This window comes from Vipera berus, assembly GCF_964194415.1.
Source record: "Vipera berus genome assembly, chromosome: 7".
In the NCBI taxonomy this organism is placed as follows: domain Eukaryota; kingdom Metazoa; phylum Chordata; class Lepidosauria; order Squamata; family Viperidae; genus Vipera; species Vipera berus.
In genome coordinates this window covers 69,358,946-69,376,999 of record NC_138209.1, presented here as the reverse complement: position 1 = coordinate 69,376,999, position 18,054 = coordinate 69,358,946, and the positions used below count along the sequence as shown (strand labels likewise).

At 42.3% G+C, this 18,054-nt stretch overlaps 1 protein-coding gene across 1 annotated transcript in view; it reads right to left on the bottom strand.

Moving 5' to 3' along the window:
- CORIN (corin, serine peptidase) overlaps positions 1 to 18,054 on the bottom strand; it is a gene marked incomplete at both ends in the record, with an annotated part of 99,247 nt that overhangs the window by 13,820 nt on the left and 67,373 nt on the right. The window contains 6 exons of the mRNA XM_081332547.1: positions 772 to 901; positions 2,501 to 2,611; positions 4,375 to 4,488; positions 11,214 to 11,321; positions 14,251 to 14,396; positions 17,156 to 17,387. Coding sequence (XP_081188673.1) covers positions 772 to 901; positions 2,501 to 2,611; positions 4,375 to 4,488; positions 11,214 to 11,321; positions 14,251 to 14,396; positions 17,156 to 17,387 — 841 coding nt within the window. The remainder of the gene's footprint in view (positions 1 to 771; positions 902 to 2,500; positions 2,612 to 4,374; positions 4,489 to 11,213; positions 11,322 to 14,250; positions 14,397 to 17,155; positions 17,388 to 18,054) is intronic.

The window sequence follows — 18,054 nt, the reverse complement described above, 5'->3', positions numbered from 1 at the left end:
AGAACTCACTGAAAACAGATTCCAGTGCAATTTTTAAAAGTTTCCTTCAAAAATAGTCCTTCCAAACAAAACTTAAAAACCATATAATAGGCTCAGGAATTTCACCAAGTATATGGCATCATACATGTACTGGAATTAAGGGGAAAATATGATTTTTTTTCCACAGAAAACAAACTACTTACTATATTAATAGTCTAGGGCAGGGGTAAGCAACCTTGGCTCTTTTATGTCTCGTGGCTGGCTCAGGAATTGTGGGAGCTGAAGTCCATGAGTCATAAAAGCCAAGGTTGCCTACTCCTGGCCTATACATTAAACCAGGGGTCTTCAAACCTGGCCCTTTTATGACTTGTGGACTTCAACTCCCACAATTCCTGAGCCAGCATGGGGGAACTATGGCTCCTTTATGACTTGTGGACTTCAACTCCCAGAATTCCTGAGCCAGCATGGCTCAGCATGGAAACCTCTCCCTTTCCCCTCAGCACGGCTGGCTCAGGAATTCTGGGAGTTGAAGTCCACGAGTCATGAAAGAGGCAAGGTTGACTACCCCTAGTCTAGGGTAGTGATAAAGTCTAGGGTAGTGATAAAGTACCAAAGATCATATGTGTTAACAAATACCAAAACATTCCAGTTCTATAAAATTAACAAAAATGTAAAAAAAAACCAACTAAATGATCCCATGTCTTAAGAAAACATCAGATTCAAAAAACTGTCCCCATTTTACAGTCACATTCAAGGCTAAGGTTTATCAATATTACAAACTACTGACCTTACCCGAAACCCATCTGTTTGCATGCCAAGAGGCTTAAATTTTCTTCCCAGTCATCAGCGCATACGTAATAATTGGCAGCTGACCTATATACAGTCGGGAACATCAAGGAGCTGCTGCTTTTATATAGGGACACTGTGTAAAAAAAAACAAGGGGAAGTTTAACTTTTAATACTTCCAGGTCGAAGGCAACTGATGGATTTCTCATGACACGGAAGTTCTGCAAACTAATATGCAATCACCAACAAAGACTGTACCTATAATTTGATCGTGCAATGATGGAGCTTAATATGCCAACTGCAAAAGGACAATCAAACTACAAGTAGCCCTTGGCTTACAATCATTCATTTGAACGTTTGAAGTTACAACGGCACTGGCTTTATGACTCGTCCTCAGAGTTGCAGCCGTAACAGCATCCCCACGGTCGTGTGATCAAAATTCAGACATGTGGCAACCAGCATGTATTTACAATGGTCGCATTATCCTGGGGTCACGCGATCATCGCCATTTGCAGCCTTCCCATCCAGCTTCCGACAACAATTGGTCAAATGGGAGAAGCACCATATGCTGCTCTCCGAGAACGTTATTCTTTTACTGGGGGGGGGGGAATTAAAGCCTTTCTGAACATACGTGTTGGGAGGGAAACATATGTATGTCCTCCTGTTTACTAATCTGTCCATCTAAATACGTATTATTTTATAGTCATGGAACATTCATACAAGGGGAGCAATAGTTGCCCGCCTCCGTAACATTCCTTAATCTACACGTGTGTCCCTCGGCAGTGCTAAAAAGGAGACAGTGCTGAGATGCAACCATACTGTCCCTCTTGGACCCTCACAGCCACGACAAACAGAGGTGTGTGACATTAAATAGCCCTTTGGGGAACTCAGCATTACACACGTGGGACTCTTTTATCCACTCTAGCAGGAAAACCTGGTTTCTGGTTCTTTAAAACTGCCTGAAGAAAGTCGAGGCAATTCCCTGGATAGCTGAACTGGACATCCCAGTTATGAGGCCTTTGTTGTACTCCTGTAGAGGTTTTGTATGCAATTACGTGGACTGGGTGCATATGTTTACTTCTGTCGTGTTCTCATGATATACTAAATAAATAATAAAATTCATACAATGTTTTCCTAAAGCAGAGATGGCCAAATGTCTTAGGTTAGAGGCCAGGCCTTTCATTCCAGTGACATCTGCAAGAAAAGGTTGCACCACATGATTTTCTGGGAATGGGGTGTCTTCCCGGGCAAATCCCATTTCCACATCTGTCCTACCAAAAAAGAAAAAAAACAGAAAAAAACACCTTTCCCCCAAAAAACTGTGCCAACAAAATGTGACGAAGTGGCCTGGATTTTGGCAGTGAAATTTCAGATGCTTTAGAAGTGCTTCCAGGACGGATTCCATAGGATTGATTGGTCTAATTATATTCCCATATGTTCTGAAAGAACAAACAATGTAATGCCATTAACATTTTGAATTTTGGAGGTAAAATCCCAGGACACTGACACAGACGAACTCTTATGAGGCTACTCATCCTAGAGTCACGTTTGCCCATTTTAATTTGCTTTTTATGAAAGCAGGAAGAAACAATGGCCAACCAACCAGACGTACAATCTTTGATTGTCAGCGTTAGTCATATACTTTAAATGTGGTTGATCTATTTCCCATAGGTTTGTTTTCCCTCAGCAATCCTCACACTAGCATTTCAATTATAGTGCAAGTCTTAAAACTTACCACAGCTCCATTCATCGGATTTGTCGGCACAATCTGCTCGCCCATCACACCACGACTTACGGGGTACGCAGTCATGGTTTGCACATGCTATTTCATCCTTCTTGCAAAAGGCTGCCATGAAAAAATGTAAATAGGGAGAAAACCATCTTTAGAAGCGTAAAGCTTTACATTCTCTAGAACAGAGGTCCCCAATCTTTTTGGCACCAGGGACCGGTTTCGTGGAAGACGGACCAGGGGGTGGGGGATGGTTTTGGTTTTGCTTATTCGCTTGCCGACTGCTCACCTCCAGCTGTGTGACCCGATTCCTAACAGGCTATGGACCGGGACTGGTCTGCAGCCCAGGCATTGGGGACCCCTGCTCTAGAAAATGCTAAACCTTCACTGAATTGGGAATAGAGTTGTGATTGTGTACAATCATGACATATCAGGACTGCCGATACCAGGAATGTTGATTTGAGTTTACAGAAATATTACAGAATTAAGAAGTTCCAGTCTTTCAGAGACTTTTATTCCTGGTTATGCAAAGCAACTTCTTTCACAGCCAGCTTCGTTAACTATTTAATGCAATTTTATCATGAATTGTCAACATTCAAGAGAGTCAGAAACGAAAAATAACATTTCATTAGTGTATAAACAAATGAAACATTTCAGGGGGAAAAAAGCCATGAAAAACCCTGAATATTCCAACCCTGGAAGCCTCTGTCTAGTGAAACCTACAGAACCAAATTTTCTTAAGAGTTCTAATAAACAAAGGGTTTTTTTAGTCACTGTTTCTTATGAATGTGCAAAGTGCTTTTAGGGAGACCATGGATAAAATCAGCACCCAACAGTGTGCTGATTGCCTTCTAAGGCTTTGTCAAGGAATTAATTAAATGAAGCATAATAAATGCAAATATATGATGAACTAATAATACTCGAAGTGAAATAGATAACTCAAGGAAAGAAGCAAAAATCAAACCTAAAATAAAAAAAAAAGAAATTCAGAACACTTTCTTCCGAAATAAACCACAAGAAAGGTAAATTCTAAATCTTGCAGAAATCTTTGCATGTACCGGTATCTCCATGCCTTTCCTACTTTTCCCTCTCGCTCGGAAAGTTCAGATGTAAAAATCTGAATAATGCATGTTAGCCAGACATAAAATAGGTAAAGCATAATTTATTTTGCTCTCTTCATTCTGTGGCCATTGAATAAACAAAGCACGCAAAGTTCATGAAGAATGACAAGAACAGAAAGCTTATCAAAAGTAATTGATATTCAGACAAAAGCACAAGACAAAAGGGAATCTCGGGACAAAGGGAAGGAGGCAGATAGCAAAAATGAGAGAAAAGGGGCAAAATAAAAGCATAGTTGTTTAAAAAAAAATTAAGCTAGAAATTAATAAAAGTCAAAGCTAGAAGACTGCTTAGGACAGGGGTGTCAAACTCAATTTGATTGAGGGCCGCATCAGCATTGCGGTTGCCCTCGGGGCCGGGTGGGTGTGGCCTGAGTGGGCGTGGCCTACTGGGTGGGCATGGCTAAAGTGCGTATGGCCTACTGGGTGGGCGTGGCCAGCTCTACATCGTTCGCATCAAGGGTGCCTATGGGGGCCTGGGCAGGAGTGGGACAGATCTGAGGGTCTCTGGCAGGAGGAGGGTCTCTGGGCCAGGGCCAAGGCAGTGGGGGCCGTTCCCTCACTGTTTCCAGGATGGCTTCGCGGGCCACATGAAACCATTTCGCGGGCCGGATCTGGCCCCCGGGCCTTGTGTTTGACATGTCTGGCTTAGGATCAAAGGGGAAATGAAATGAGTAAAATTAAAAGAATTTTTCTAAAAAAGGACATGCCATGACTCTCTCCAAAGAAAGCACCCAGGCATTAACAATTTGAAACACTTACAGCAATTTTTTTCATCCACGTTGTCAAGACAATCTGGAAAACCATCACATATCATCGCATGGTGAATACACAGTTTGTCTGACGGGCATTCCCAGAGACCTCTTTCTTTGCAACCTGGACATAAGAAATTAACATGACAAATCATTTTGATGAACTAGTGCAGCAGGCAATAAGCTACTAAAATAGAAATGCAGGAATACACACATTGTGGAACATTTGACTTTTATTGACTTAAAAATGTGCTTTTGATTTGACATCCAAAGATGGGATACAGAGGACACAGGAGCAAACCTTCGCAGATAGACAGATGTTGCTGCCTGTTCCATAGCTATGTTAACCTCTGGCTGAAAGTTCTAGAACCTAGCGTATCAAGTACCATATTTTTCGGACCATAAGACGCACTTTTTTCCCCCAAAAGTGGGGGGGGAAAACGAGGGTGCGTCTTATGGTCCGAAGGTGATCCGTATGGCCAGCCCCAACCTCTGCAAGTGGAAAGCAAGGGAGCTTGCCAGGAGCATGAATCGGCACGTGCTGAGAAACACCGATCTCACACTCCTGCAATCTCCCTCGCTCGGTTTCAGCTTCCCTTGCTATAAGAGAAAGCAGGCTGAAACGGAGTGAGGGAGATTGCCAGGAATGCGAATCGGCTGATCTCGCGCTGCTGCAATCTCCCTCGTTTCAGCCTGCTTTCTCTTGTAGCAAGGCAAGCTGAAACCGAGCGAGGGAGTTTGCAGGAGCGCGAGATCGGCCGATTCGCATTTCTGGCAATCTCCCTCACTCCGTTTCAGCCTGCTTTCTCTTGTAGCAAGGGAAGCTGAAACCGAGCGAGGGAGTTTGCAGGAGCGCGAGATCGGCTGATTCGCATTTCTGGCAATCTCCCTCACTCCGTTTCAGCCTGCTTTCTGCAAGAGAAAGCCGGGCCGCAGGGCCGCCTCCGCGGGTACTGCTCTAATGCAGACAGGGAGGGAGGGAGGGAGGGAGGGAGGGAGGGAGGGAAGGAAGGAAGGAAGGAAGGAAGGAAGGAAGGAAGGGAGGGACAATGGGAGAGGGAGGGAGGGAGAGAGAGAGAGGGAGAGAGAGAGAAGGAGAAAGAAATAGGGAGGGAAAGAGGGAGAGAGGAGAAAGAAAGGGAGAGAAAGAGGGGGAGAGAAAGAGGGAGACGGAAAGAGAGAGGGAGAGAAAGAAAGGGAGAGGGAGAGAAAGAGGGAGAGAGAGAAGGAGAAAGAAAGAGGGAGGGAAATAGAGGGAGAGAGAGAAAGGGAGAAATAGAGGGAAAGAGAAAAATAGAGAGGGAGAGAGAAGGAGAAAGAAAGGGAGGGAAATAGAGGGAGAGAGAGAAAGGGAGAGATAGAGGGAAAGAGAAAAATAGGGAGAGAAAGAGGGAGATGGAGAAGAAGGGAGAGAGAGAGAGGAGAGAGAGAAAGAGGGAGGGGGAGAGAGGGAAAGAGAAGGAGAGAAATTAAATTAGTAACATGATTGTTAAGTGAATCTGGTTTCCTCACTAACTTTGCTTCTCAGAAGGTTGCAAAAGGCGATCACATGACCCTGGAACAATGTGACCATCATAAATATGAATCGATTGCCAAGCATCCGAATGTAAATCACATGACCCTGGGGATGCTGCAACAGTCATAAGTGTCAAAAATGGTGCTAAGTCACTTTTTTCAGTGCCGTCGTAACTTTGAACAGTCACTAAGTGAATCATTGTAAGTCAAGGACTACCTGTACTTTATCTTTTTTTTTCCTTTTTTGGTGGGGGGGTCAAGTTTTTGACACCTTGCTGGGCGACTGGTGGTACTCGGACATTGCCTTGTCCTAAAAGTGGTACAATGGATGAAAAGGTTGAAAAGCCCTGTTTTAGTATACCGGTACTATTTGGTTCAGAATTTTTTTTTCTTGTTTGCCTGCTCTAAAAACTGGGTGCGTCTTATGGTCAGGTGCGTCTTATGGTCCGAAAAATACGGTAATTCCTTCCCAGAAAGAAGACAAGAGATGCATTGTAGCTCTTCCTTATATTAGTCAAGTCTCTCTGATTCAACCTTTATCTTCTAACTGTGGACCACAACCATTGTGTTAGGCTGGTCAGTTTGGATGGATGTTTGGGTGAAAGGACATTATCACTTTTAACACCTTGAGAAACAATCTTGAAAATACAAGAAAGGGCTTGTTTAGACAAAGGTATTTATTTATTTATGGTATTTATAATGTTTTTTAAAAAATCATTGGTTTTCTTCCATTTGAATGTTGGTATGGAATTAGATCCAGACGCTTAGAACAAAAACCAGTGAAATCAGTAAAGATTGAAAATAAAAGTGACTAAATTCAGATCCAACCTATAACAGATGGTAAACTGCAACAACAAAGAAATATATTGGCTGGAACCTTAAAATTAAGCCCCTACTGTATCTACAACATATAATCAATTCACATTTCAGATTCTGACAACCGAAATAATTTTTGTGTTGTTCCCCATTTCCACCCCCAATAATTGCCACGGATTCCTTGGGCGAGCTCTAGGCATAATCGAACAAACACTTTTCAATCATATTAATGGGGAAATTCTGTGCTAATTTTTTCTGTTAAAATAAGATAGGATCTGATTCTGTGCTAATAAACATTTTGAAATCAGGATGTTAAAAGAAAAAAGGAAGTATAGAATTATTTAAAAACTTAAGCAATAGGTAAGATTGTAACAAGGTACAGTATGCATTAAAATGGTGAAATGTCAGTTGACAGTGATATCCTAAGAGCAGTGTTCGATAAACATACGCTGCCTCCTCCAATTGTTTCTAATCACTCAAACTGGTCTTATAATAAATTCAGTATGAACTTTTGCATAGCTATGTCAGTCATTTGATATTAAATTCTTACTTCGCTATATGAAGGAAATTAAGGCTGAGAGCAGATCTATGAAATATTTATATTTTGTCAGATTGTATGGGTTTTTTTCTTAAACAAGCTCATTTCAGCTTTCAGATGAAAGGATGACCTGTGTTAAGCAGGTCATGCCTAAGTTTTTAAAAAGCATTTTAATAATATCTTTTGATTTCACTTTGCCATAGAACCTCTACAGGAGTTAAAACCTTAAAAATAGGTTCATTCAAAAGTAGTGTGTCATTTTAAAGTGATTTCTAGAGCACCAAAAAGTCTGAATTTCACAAACATTTGGTACCAGTTGGAATAAATGAAGGTAAATAAAGCCAGATTGAAGACTATCATAATTTCTCCACAAAACAATAGAAACTAATGCAGGGGTCCCCAACTCCCAGTCCGTGGAACAGCACCGGTCCACGGCATGCCAGAAACCGGTCCACACAAACAAGCAAAGCCCCATCAGCGAGATGCAGGCAAAACCTCTCTCCATGGAACCAGTCCCTGGTGCCCAGAGGTTGGTGGCTGCTGATATAATCCATTCCTTCAAAAAAACAAAAAATTCACCAAATAGCATAAGGCAGGGTACCTCAAAGAACCTTTTGTATTATGTCATTTTTCCCAAGATGTCAATACTGTTGGAGATGCCGTTAGGTCTTTCCACATCTGACCATTAGGACCAAAGGTGAGAAACAGAGGACTGACAGACAAACAAATGTCCTATCATTCACCCAGTCTTTGCGTCCCTGCCTTCGACATAAAAACAAGGACTTTCTATCTTCACATGTTTCTTCCAAAATCTAGCTTTTACTTCAAATGCAATGAGCAACGATTGGCTTTGCTGACAGTGGAGTAGTCCATAGGTAGCACTGGTACTTACGTATATACTGCTTCATAGAGCTTTACAGCCCTAAGCGGTTTACAGAGTCAGCCTCTTGCCCCCAACAATCTGGGTCTTCATTTTACCGACCTCAGAAGGATGAAAGGCCAAGTCAACCTTGAGCCGGTCAGGATCGAACTGACCACTGTGTCACCACAGCTCTTAGTCTTCCTGTTGTATCACGGATCTTTTTATCCAGTGAGATACTCTGCTATTTTGTTATTCGCTACAGGTAAGTCCTCAACGTACGACCACAACTGAGCCCAAAGTTTGTGTTTGTTGAGTGAGGAATTTGTTAAGTGAGTTTTGCCCCATTTTACGATTTTTCTTGCCATGCTTACTAAGTGAATGACTGCAGCTGTTAAATTAGTAACACAGTTGTTAAGTGAATCTGGCTGCCCCATTGACTTGGCTTGTCAGAAGGTTGCAAAATATGTTCACATGACCCCGGGACACTGCAACCAGTCGTAAATGTGAGTCAGTTGTGAAGCATCCAAATGTACATCACGTGACCATGGGGATGCTGCAATGGTCGTAAGTGTGAACAATGGTTGTAAGTCACTTTTTCATACTGTTATAACTTTGAAGGGTCGCTAAGTGAACTGTTTTAAGTCAAGGGCTACCTATATTCTTTTAGCACCCTCTTTATGCTTACGAACTTAGGAACTTATCTTCTATCAAGGACTCTTGCAAATGTCAATTAGTATCTGCCAGGAAAAAAAATTGGTTTCAGTGTTAGGATTTATTGTCAAGCTTGGTGATGTTGTGATTCCATGCCAGACTGTGATCCCGGCAGCTGAGTCCAGGGAATCAGAGGAGGAGGGGCCTGGGGAGCCATCAGAATCGGAGGAAGGCTCTGATGAGCTACAGGACTTACAAAGTGAGGAAGAACCTGGCCCCTCCAGTCGTGATCAAGCTGAGAGCCAGCTGTGCTGGAAGGCCGAATCGGACTCAGAGGAAGCACAGTTGGAAGGCCTTAGAGACGCTCATCAACGCAGACAGGTCACACGAGTAGGTCAGAGGGAGGAAACGGGGCAACGCCAGGGGAGAAGGAGAAAGCAGTGAGAAGCCACGCCTTGGGGACTGCATAACAAAAAGGGAATGAGTGGGCAGGGCTGGTTGCTGGAGGCAACCGTTTGCAAAGAACTTCAGTGTCATCATGGTCTGTTTATGTTTTCTGTGAGTCATTTCCTGTTTGACTCGTGCTCCATTTTGCTTTTGGACAAGGTCTCCGTTGGAAAAGTGTTCTGTTGCTTTTGTTTTTCTGGCACAATTATCAGGTCTGTAACTCAAATAAAAAGGGTTTATTTTTCCAGTCTCCTGTTAAAAAGAGGGGTTTGTCTTTGTGAAGTAACAAGGGCGTACGTAGGCTGGGACAGAACAGGTGATAATTAGAAAGCACACCACATAATAAAAGATTGGTGTAGAATATAAAACGTGGCAGTATGTGTCAACGAGCTGACTTAAATTTTTAATCATCAGAGAGCAGAGAGAGAAATGTGAGCTTCAGATATTATTGTAATCCCGAACCGAGAATGCAACATGGAAGATTTAGTTAAGAGATTATGGGTGGTTGCAACCTTCCTACTTTTACATTAACTTCCATTAGGGGATCCTTCAGAAGTCAAAAACTGAGAGATTAAGACAATTGGGGAACTGGCCTAGTTAATATCACTGCAAAATCTGGAAAGAAAAAGTGGGGGAGACTTGTAAATACTTGTTCTTCTTTAATTTGATCTCCAATTCTTTGGCAAAAATGTGGCACAGCAATAGCTGAATTATCCCAGAAGATGCTTGAAATCCTCTTTTTGAGAACTGGCCAGAGGACAATGAAAAATTAACTACTTTGCCCAGAATGGGCCCTTTCTGTTTCCAAAATGTAATAAAGCTGAAACCTCTTGCAAAAATATAATTGTATCTTATTTGATAAGTGGGAAGCAACTCTGGGCAGAATACAACAATCAATAAAAACAAAAAATATGTAAAATACTGATTATAAAAATTGAAAATGATTATTAAAAAGGAAAACACTCTTAAAAAATTTAAAAACTACAAAACACACACAGCCAAGGCAGAAGAACAGTGAACTAAACTTTCAAATTTATAAAAAGTCCCTATTATAGCAAGGATAAATACAGATAGTCCTCGACTTACAACAGTTCATTTAGTGTCCGTTCAAAGTTACAATGGCCCTGAAAAAAGTGACTTATAGCCATTTTTCACCGTTGTGACTTTTGCAGCATCCCCTTAGTCACATGATTGTCAGAGCTGCCCCAGCCGGGCCCTCAGGAAAACAAGACCCTGGAATCCATTGAGTTGAATCAAAAGAACTTTTACTGAGAGAAACTTGGTGCAGTAAAGTCAGGCGGAATCTGAAGGTCCCGTGCAAAGCATAAAGCAATTCTTTTGGTTTCCTAACTCCAACTCGCCTGACCAGTCCACCAGCAGCCAATGTGATGCCGAGAAGATGTTTTGAGAATGCTGAGGTGCCAGGCAGATAACAGTTCACACTCAGGGTGCGAAGGCCTTGGAGCCTGGCGAAAACCAACTGGGAAGAAGTCCGTCTCGTCTCCGAAGTCTGTCCCATCCCCTCCCTAATTCCAAAGCAAACAGCCAAGCAGAAAACCCCCCAGGCATGCTATCCCCCCTCCCCCCTCAGCACAACAGCAGGACACCAGAGGACAAATGGTGGACCCGACAGTGATCAAAACTCAGATGCTTGGCAACTGGTTCACATTTATGACCTTTGTTGTGTCCCAAGGTCACGTGACCACCCTTTGTGACCTTCTGCCAAGCAAAGTCAATGGGGAAACCAGATTCATTTACCAACCGGGCTGCTAAACCTATCAACTGAAGTGATTCACTAAACAACTGTGGTAAGAAAGGTCATAAAATGGGCAAAGCTCACTTAACAGAGGTCTCAGTTCACAACAAAAATTTGAGGCTCCATTGTAGTCATAAGTGAAGGACTACCTGTACTGCAACATAATAATAATGATAATGATGATAATGATAATCATCATCACCATCATCAGAGATGGTTCTGATCCAGAACTGCTTTGTGATAAGTCTTGCTTCATTCATTTACCACAGTTCTCTTCATCACTGTCGTCTTCACAATCTGCTTGTCCATCACATCTTCTGGACGCCAAGATGCATCTTCCCGAATGACATTTGAAGTGACTTGGTGAGCATTCTGCCAGGAAAAATACAAAAAGCAATCATTTAATACTCACTGCTGGTGCTGAAGGATTTATACAAGCTATAAAAGGGGGGGGGGAGAAAGCAGCATCCTTCAGATCATTCTGAAATGTCAGAAAACTCCTCCCAGTAACTTGAATTCTGAGACTTATCCACCTGGCCACTCTCAGTGTACCTAACCATTTATTACTTTATTAATTAAAAAAGCACTTTGCTTTTCCTGCTCCAGAGATGGTGATGTAAGTGTCAAGAATAAAACTTTGGCAGCTATGTGCCCCTTTGTTTCATCTTACCATTAGAGTAAGGATCGGGGGGGTGGAACGATAGGTGTTGCTTTAGATATGATTAAGATGGAGAAATGAAACCTCTATGATTCCGCTGAAGATTGTGAGAGCCTGAAACCTTTCCAAGGACACTGCAGCAGGTGCGGAGAGGAAGCAGACGGTTCCCATAATAAAGTGAAATTGTTTACATGGAGAAGACAGTGGGGGTTGAGTTGGAGATATTACTGTTTAATTCCATGAACTGGTGTCTGGGAACCTCAAGAGATAGTTTTGCTTCGACATTACCATGCTGTGTATTCAATAAACAGTATGATTTTCAGAAACGGAATGAACCTGGACTTTTATTGGGCTCCTCAACCTGGATGTTGACAGTAAGGTTTGGTGATATTACTAGAAAGAGCAACAGCTTAGTAGGACATTCTACTAGCTTCTGCTGCAAACTCTACGTTTTTCAAACGGAGTTTTCTTTACAGCTTAGGTCTGCAATGTTTAACTATCTAAAGTACAGGGTGCAACCTGTAAAGCAGCACAAAGATAGTCTCAGGATAGCTAAAAATCAGAACATATAATAACCCACAAAAAGAAATCTCAGAAATAAGCTGTTTATAATGATGTTCGACATGAAACACTGAATCTTAAAGTTGAAAGCTACATTACTGTAAGAATCAAAGTAAGAAAACAATTATTTTGCACCTTCCCAGATATCTTCCTTAATTAAAGGGTTGCACCATTTAATTTTAATACAAACTTAATGGAGTTAGAACTACAAAAAAATTCTATAAGCAGAGATATTCTTTTTTTTCTGATTCTAAAAAAAACAGCTTGAGAACTTGGAGTTGTGTTTCCTTAAAGGTTTTTATTGTATGTGAGACTGGGAGAAATTGGTAGACTGCATCCATTCAGGACAATGAAATAACGAATGAGGACAATCCCAGTTAGCTGTCCTAGTTCTACATGTAATTATGTTCAATCATTTATTTCTTGGCATTGCTGCCTTAAAGGTTAAATGGCACAAATATGGGGCTTCAGTAAGAGATTTGGGGCGCCATTTAGCAAAATAAAGTAAAAGGCGAATCATGCAATTCAGACCCAACTCAACTTTAGAAGAACAAATAAACCCTAACACTCTACTATAAACTTCATTTTATTGCACTGAGACTTTCAATGTGTGAAGAGAGAAACTAACTTGCTCATAAATCATCATGGTAGTCATTATGCTTAATAACATGAATACGTTTCACATTATTTTTCTTCTTTAACAAATGGATAAGCATTATCTGAATGTATTAAACCTATATCCACCAGTTACTTTCTCATGTGTGGTAATTACCACGATTACCACAGTTGCATTTTCTAATTAAGTAAACTCCATTTTATTCTCTTATTTTATATATAGCATCTGACTGGAGAGAAAAAAATTAAGCGCTGGGTAATCCTTGCTCTCCTACAAGATGGAAATATTCATTACTTCGTCTCAATCCCGCCAAGACTGAGTGGCTGTGCATATTGGCATCTCGGGTCAACCAGACTATTCCATCTCTAACGATGGGGGGTGAGGTGTTACCCCCCGTTGATAGGGCTCGCAACTTGGGCATCCTCCTGGATTCACGACTCAATTTTGAAGACCATATAGGAGCCGTGACCAGGGGGGCTTTTGCCCAGGTTCGCCTGGTGCGCCAGTTGCGACCCTATCTGGACCGAGATGCCCTACGCACAGTCACTCATGCACTCGTGACCTCCCGTTTAGACTACTGCAACGCTCTCTACATGGGGCTGCCCTTGAGGACCACTCGGAGGCTTCAGCTGGTGCAGAATGCGGCCACGCGAGTTGTGATGGGGGTCTCCCGATACTCCCATGTAACACCTCTACTCCGCGAGCTGCATTGGCTTCCGGTTGCCCTCCGGGTGAGATTCAAGGTGCTGGTGATGACCTATAAAGCCCTAAATGGCTTGGGTCCGGGATATCTGAGGGAACACCTGCTGCCGGCATCAAGTTCCCTTCGTCCAGTGCGCTCCCACAGGGAGGGTCTTCTCAGGGTGCCACCGGTAAGAGATTGCCGGCGGACGACACCCAGGGATAGGGCCTTCTCAGTGGGGGCGCCTGCCCTTTGGAACCAGCTGCCAGTGGAGCTGAGGACTGCCCCCGACCTCCGTTCATTCCGCCGGGACCTGAAGACCTGGCTCTTCGAGCTCTCTGGCCCAGGCTGAGGATTAATCTTATTTTAATTGGGGTTTTATTTATACAGGGACAAATATAATTTTTTTTAAATTTGTTTTTAACTTTTGTATCTTGGTTTTTAATTACCCTGTAAACCGCCCTGAGTCCTTCGGGAAAGGGCGGTATATAAATGTAATAAAATAAATAAATAAATAAATAAAATTACTGGTTAAGTTAATCCAGGAGAGAAGCAACCTAGAACTAAGGAGAAACTTCCTAACAGCGAGAACAATGAACCAGTGGAACACCTTGCCTTCAGAAGTTGAGGGTGCTCCATCAATGGAGGCTTTTAACAAGAGACTGGACAGCCACTTGTCTGAAATGCTATGGGGTCTCCTGCTTGAGCAGCAGGTTGGACTAGAAGACCTCCAAGGTCCCTTCCAACTTTGCTATTTCGTTAAAAGTTGAGAAATACAAATAACCTTCTACACTGTCATCAGGCATCAGGCAAGTTCGATTGTCCAAATTTTCTTCCGGGAACTGAGCACAATCAGTATCCTCCGGCCACTGTAAACCCACAATTCCAAGAACAGATTCACAACGTTCCTTGGACTGCTCACAAAGAGTCCTGAGAAGATCAAGAGGAAGGCAGGGAGGGGGTGGAGGGAAAGAGAGAGAGAGTGGGAAATAGGTAAAAAAAAACTTACATAACCACAAATATTCACATACACATACATAGCAGGTCCCACTGAAACCAAACAATTTGGAAGCCATGTGGTAGAAAAATATATACAAGTGGGTGTATATTATGATACAGGCAGTCCTCGGCTTACAAAGGGAATTGGGACCAAAATTGCCACTGCCAAGCAATGCGGTCATAAAAGTGTGACATCACGTGACTGCATTGTTCAGTAACAGAACTTCTAGCATTCCCGTTTGCCTTTGTCAAGTGAGGACCACATGGGTTGTTAAGCATGGGCCAAACGTTGCCACAACTTCTAATGTCGTGCCAGCTTCTCCACTGGCTGTGTGTTGAAAGCCAGCAGGGAATGCCAGAAATTGTGTGATCACTTGACCACCGATGACTGCAACATCTTAATTGCGAGCCGGGTGCCAACCATCTGGATCGGAACCATGTGACCGGAAGCTACAACAGCCAGAACACCAAGGACCAGTCGTTAAGTCCCCAAAATTCAACCTCCTTTTCATAACTTTGAAGGGTCACTGAACAAATGGACATAAACTGAGGTCTATCTGTATATTTGGTTTAGTAATTCATTTACTGAATTATTCGATATATGCGTATGTTCCATAATTCACTAACTCAGGCCCAAATTTTTTTTATTTTTTTTTTGAAACGATACATAATTGTTTGGAACAGGACAAAACAGAGATGGTAAGGATGGTAAACCTACTCGAAGCATGATTCTGCCACACAGCAATACGGTTGGTAGACAGAAGAATTTCTAGTCTGTTCCTTCAGCCCAGCATCACATACAACCCCTAATAGCCAACCATTTGTTTTGAAGTCTTGCCACCATTTCTGCTCTTCTTTCCTTGGCTTCACAAGACCACATCTTATTGTTGCCCTCCCCAACAAGGTTTTTGTTAATACAAATAATGCAACCTTTTCCGCAGAGAGAGAGAGAGAGAGATTTAATTCATGGATGTCCAGAAGGTCAGATATGACAGCTTAACAGACTTCATCCTATGACCATGACCTGGAGCTTTTCCCCAGCATCATCACCAATTTGGACATTCATATATAGAGTTTATTACCTTGAATCCTCAAATAGGTAAAGGTAAAAGGTAAAGGTTCCCCCGCACATGCGTGCTAGTCGTTTCTGACTCTAGGGGCCGGTGCTCATCTCCGTTTCAAAGCCGAAGAGCCAGCGCTTGTCCGAGGACGTCTCCGTGGTCATGTGGCCGGCATGACTAGACGCCAAAGGCACACGGAACGCTGTTACCTTCCCACCGTAGTGGTCCCTATTTTTCTACTTGCATTTTTATGTGCTTTCGAACTGCTAGGTTGGCAGAAGCTGGGACGAGTAACAGGCGCTCACAATCCTCAAATAGGTAGTTCCATATATTCTAGTTTGGAACCATTCTATATTTTCCACAACATAGAACAGAATAACAGTTGGAAAGGACCTTGGAGGTCTTCTAGTCCAACCCCCTGCTCAGGCAGGAAACCCTATACCAGGGATAGGCAACCTTGGCTCTTTTGTGACTCATGGACTTCAACTCCCAGAACTCGAGGCAGCCATGCTGGCTCAGGAATTCTGGGAGTTGAAGTCCATGCGTCATAAAAGAGCCAAGGTTGCCTACCCCTGCCCTATACCATTTCAGACAAATGGCTGTCCAGTCTCTTCTTAAAAGCTTCCAGTGTTAGAGCATTCACAACTTCTGGAGGCAGGTTGTTCCACTGATTAATTATTCTAACAGCCAGGAAATTTCTCCTTAGTTCTAGGTTGCTTCTCTCCTTGACTAGTTTCCATCCGTTGCTTCTTGTCCTGCCTTCAGGCGCTTTGGAGAATAGCTTGACTCCCTCTTCTTTTTGGGCAGCCCCTGAGATACTGGAACGCTGCTATCATGTCCCCCCTCGTCCTTCTCTTCATTAAACTAGACATACCCAATTCCAGCAAGCGTTCTGCATATGTTTTAGCCTCCAGTTCCCTGATCATCTTTGCTGCTCTTCTCTGTGCTCTTTCTAGTGTCTCAACACCTTTTTTACATCGTGATGACCAAAAACAGAATTATTCCCTCTCATCTGAAGGAGTAAGATGACCTCCAAACTAAAGAGCTCTGAACTCATCATGTAAGCTTCCTTCATAGCTTGCTTGGGTATTGTTAGGTGCTGGTTCACAAGTTATCTTAAATCAGCGCCTGCATTTTTAGATGGAAACCAAGGAGGAAACTGCATTTCCTATTTGAATAAGCAGGATGCTCATTTTAAAACATGCTCCACAGAGAGGATATGGATGAGCGTTGATCATTCTTTATTCCGTAAAATCTCTGATCTGATTCAAGTAGAGGTTTCAGCTAATTGTCTTCTACCTATTTCCCAAGGAAAAAGATGGAGATTTGGTCGGTTCCATGTACACAGTCCCAGTAATAAAACTGGCAACGAAGGAGCAGCGGTGTGGAAGAGGCATTGTGATGGCATCACACAACTGGCGCAACGTGCCCATGCTGAAAACAGCGAAAAGGTCGAAAGATGAGGAACTACCGTACGTACTGAAAGCCAAAGACAGTTAAGGAAAAGTATTACAAAGGCCGAACTAAAAACAATACAAGAATCGCATTTGCGGAATCAGCTAGTTCTAATTTACGTTTTGTTGCGTTTTGTTTATTTATTTTAAGAGCAAAAATAATACAGCGGGTTACCTGCACGGTGGGATATGTTCGTTTGTTTGAAAATCACATTTTGGCACTAAGATGGTGCAGGCAAAAAACATCAGGTATTTATAACAGTTAGTCTGGACCAAGGCTGGAAAGAGAGAAGATTCCCAGCTAATAGAGGCTTCCTTTTGTGTCCGATGGCCTAAATAGTTGGGGTAATGAGTATAATTGTATGGCAGGTTCAGGCACAATTCCAGGGTAATGTGTTCACACTGACCTGGGCAAAATAAAACAGAAATTGATGTAATAATACAGAAATAATTACTTAAGTCTAGACTTATAGTTACAAGAGTCATATTTAATAATAATAATAATAATAATAATAATAATAATAATAATAATAATAATAATAATAATAATAATAATAATAATAATAAGAAGAAGAAGAAGAAGAAGAAGAAGAAGAAGAAGAAGAAGAAGAAGAAGAAGAAGAAGAAGAAGAAGAAGAAGAAGAAGTAGTAGTTGGAAGGGACCTTGGAGGTCATCTAGTCCAACCCCCTGCTAAGGCAGGAAACCCTATACCATTTCGGACAAATGGCTGTCCAGTCTCTTCTTAAAAACTTCCAGTGTTGGAGCATTCACCGCTTCTGGAGGCAGGTTGTTCCACTGGTTAATTGTTCTAAGTGTCAGGAAATTTCTCCTTAGTTCTAGGTTGCTTCTCTCCTTGACTAGTTTCCATCCATTGCTTCTTGTCCTGCCTTCAGAAGCTTTGGAGAATAGCTTGACTCCCTCTTCTTTGGGGCAGCCCCTGAGATATTGGAACACTGCTATCATGTCACCCCTCACCCTTCTCTTCATTAAACTACACATACCCAATTCCAGCAACCGTTCCCTATATGTTTTAGCCTCCAGTACTCCGATCATCTTTGTTGCTCTTCTCTGTA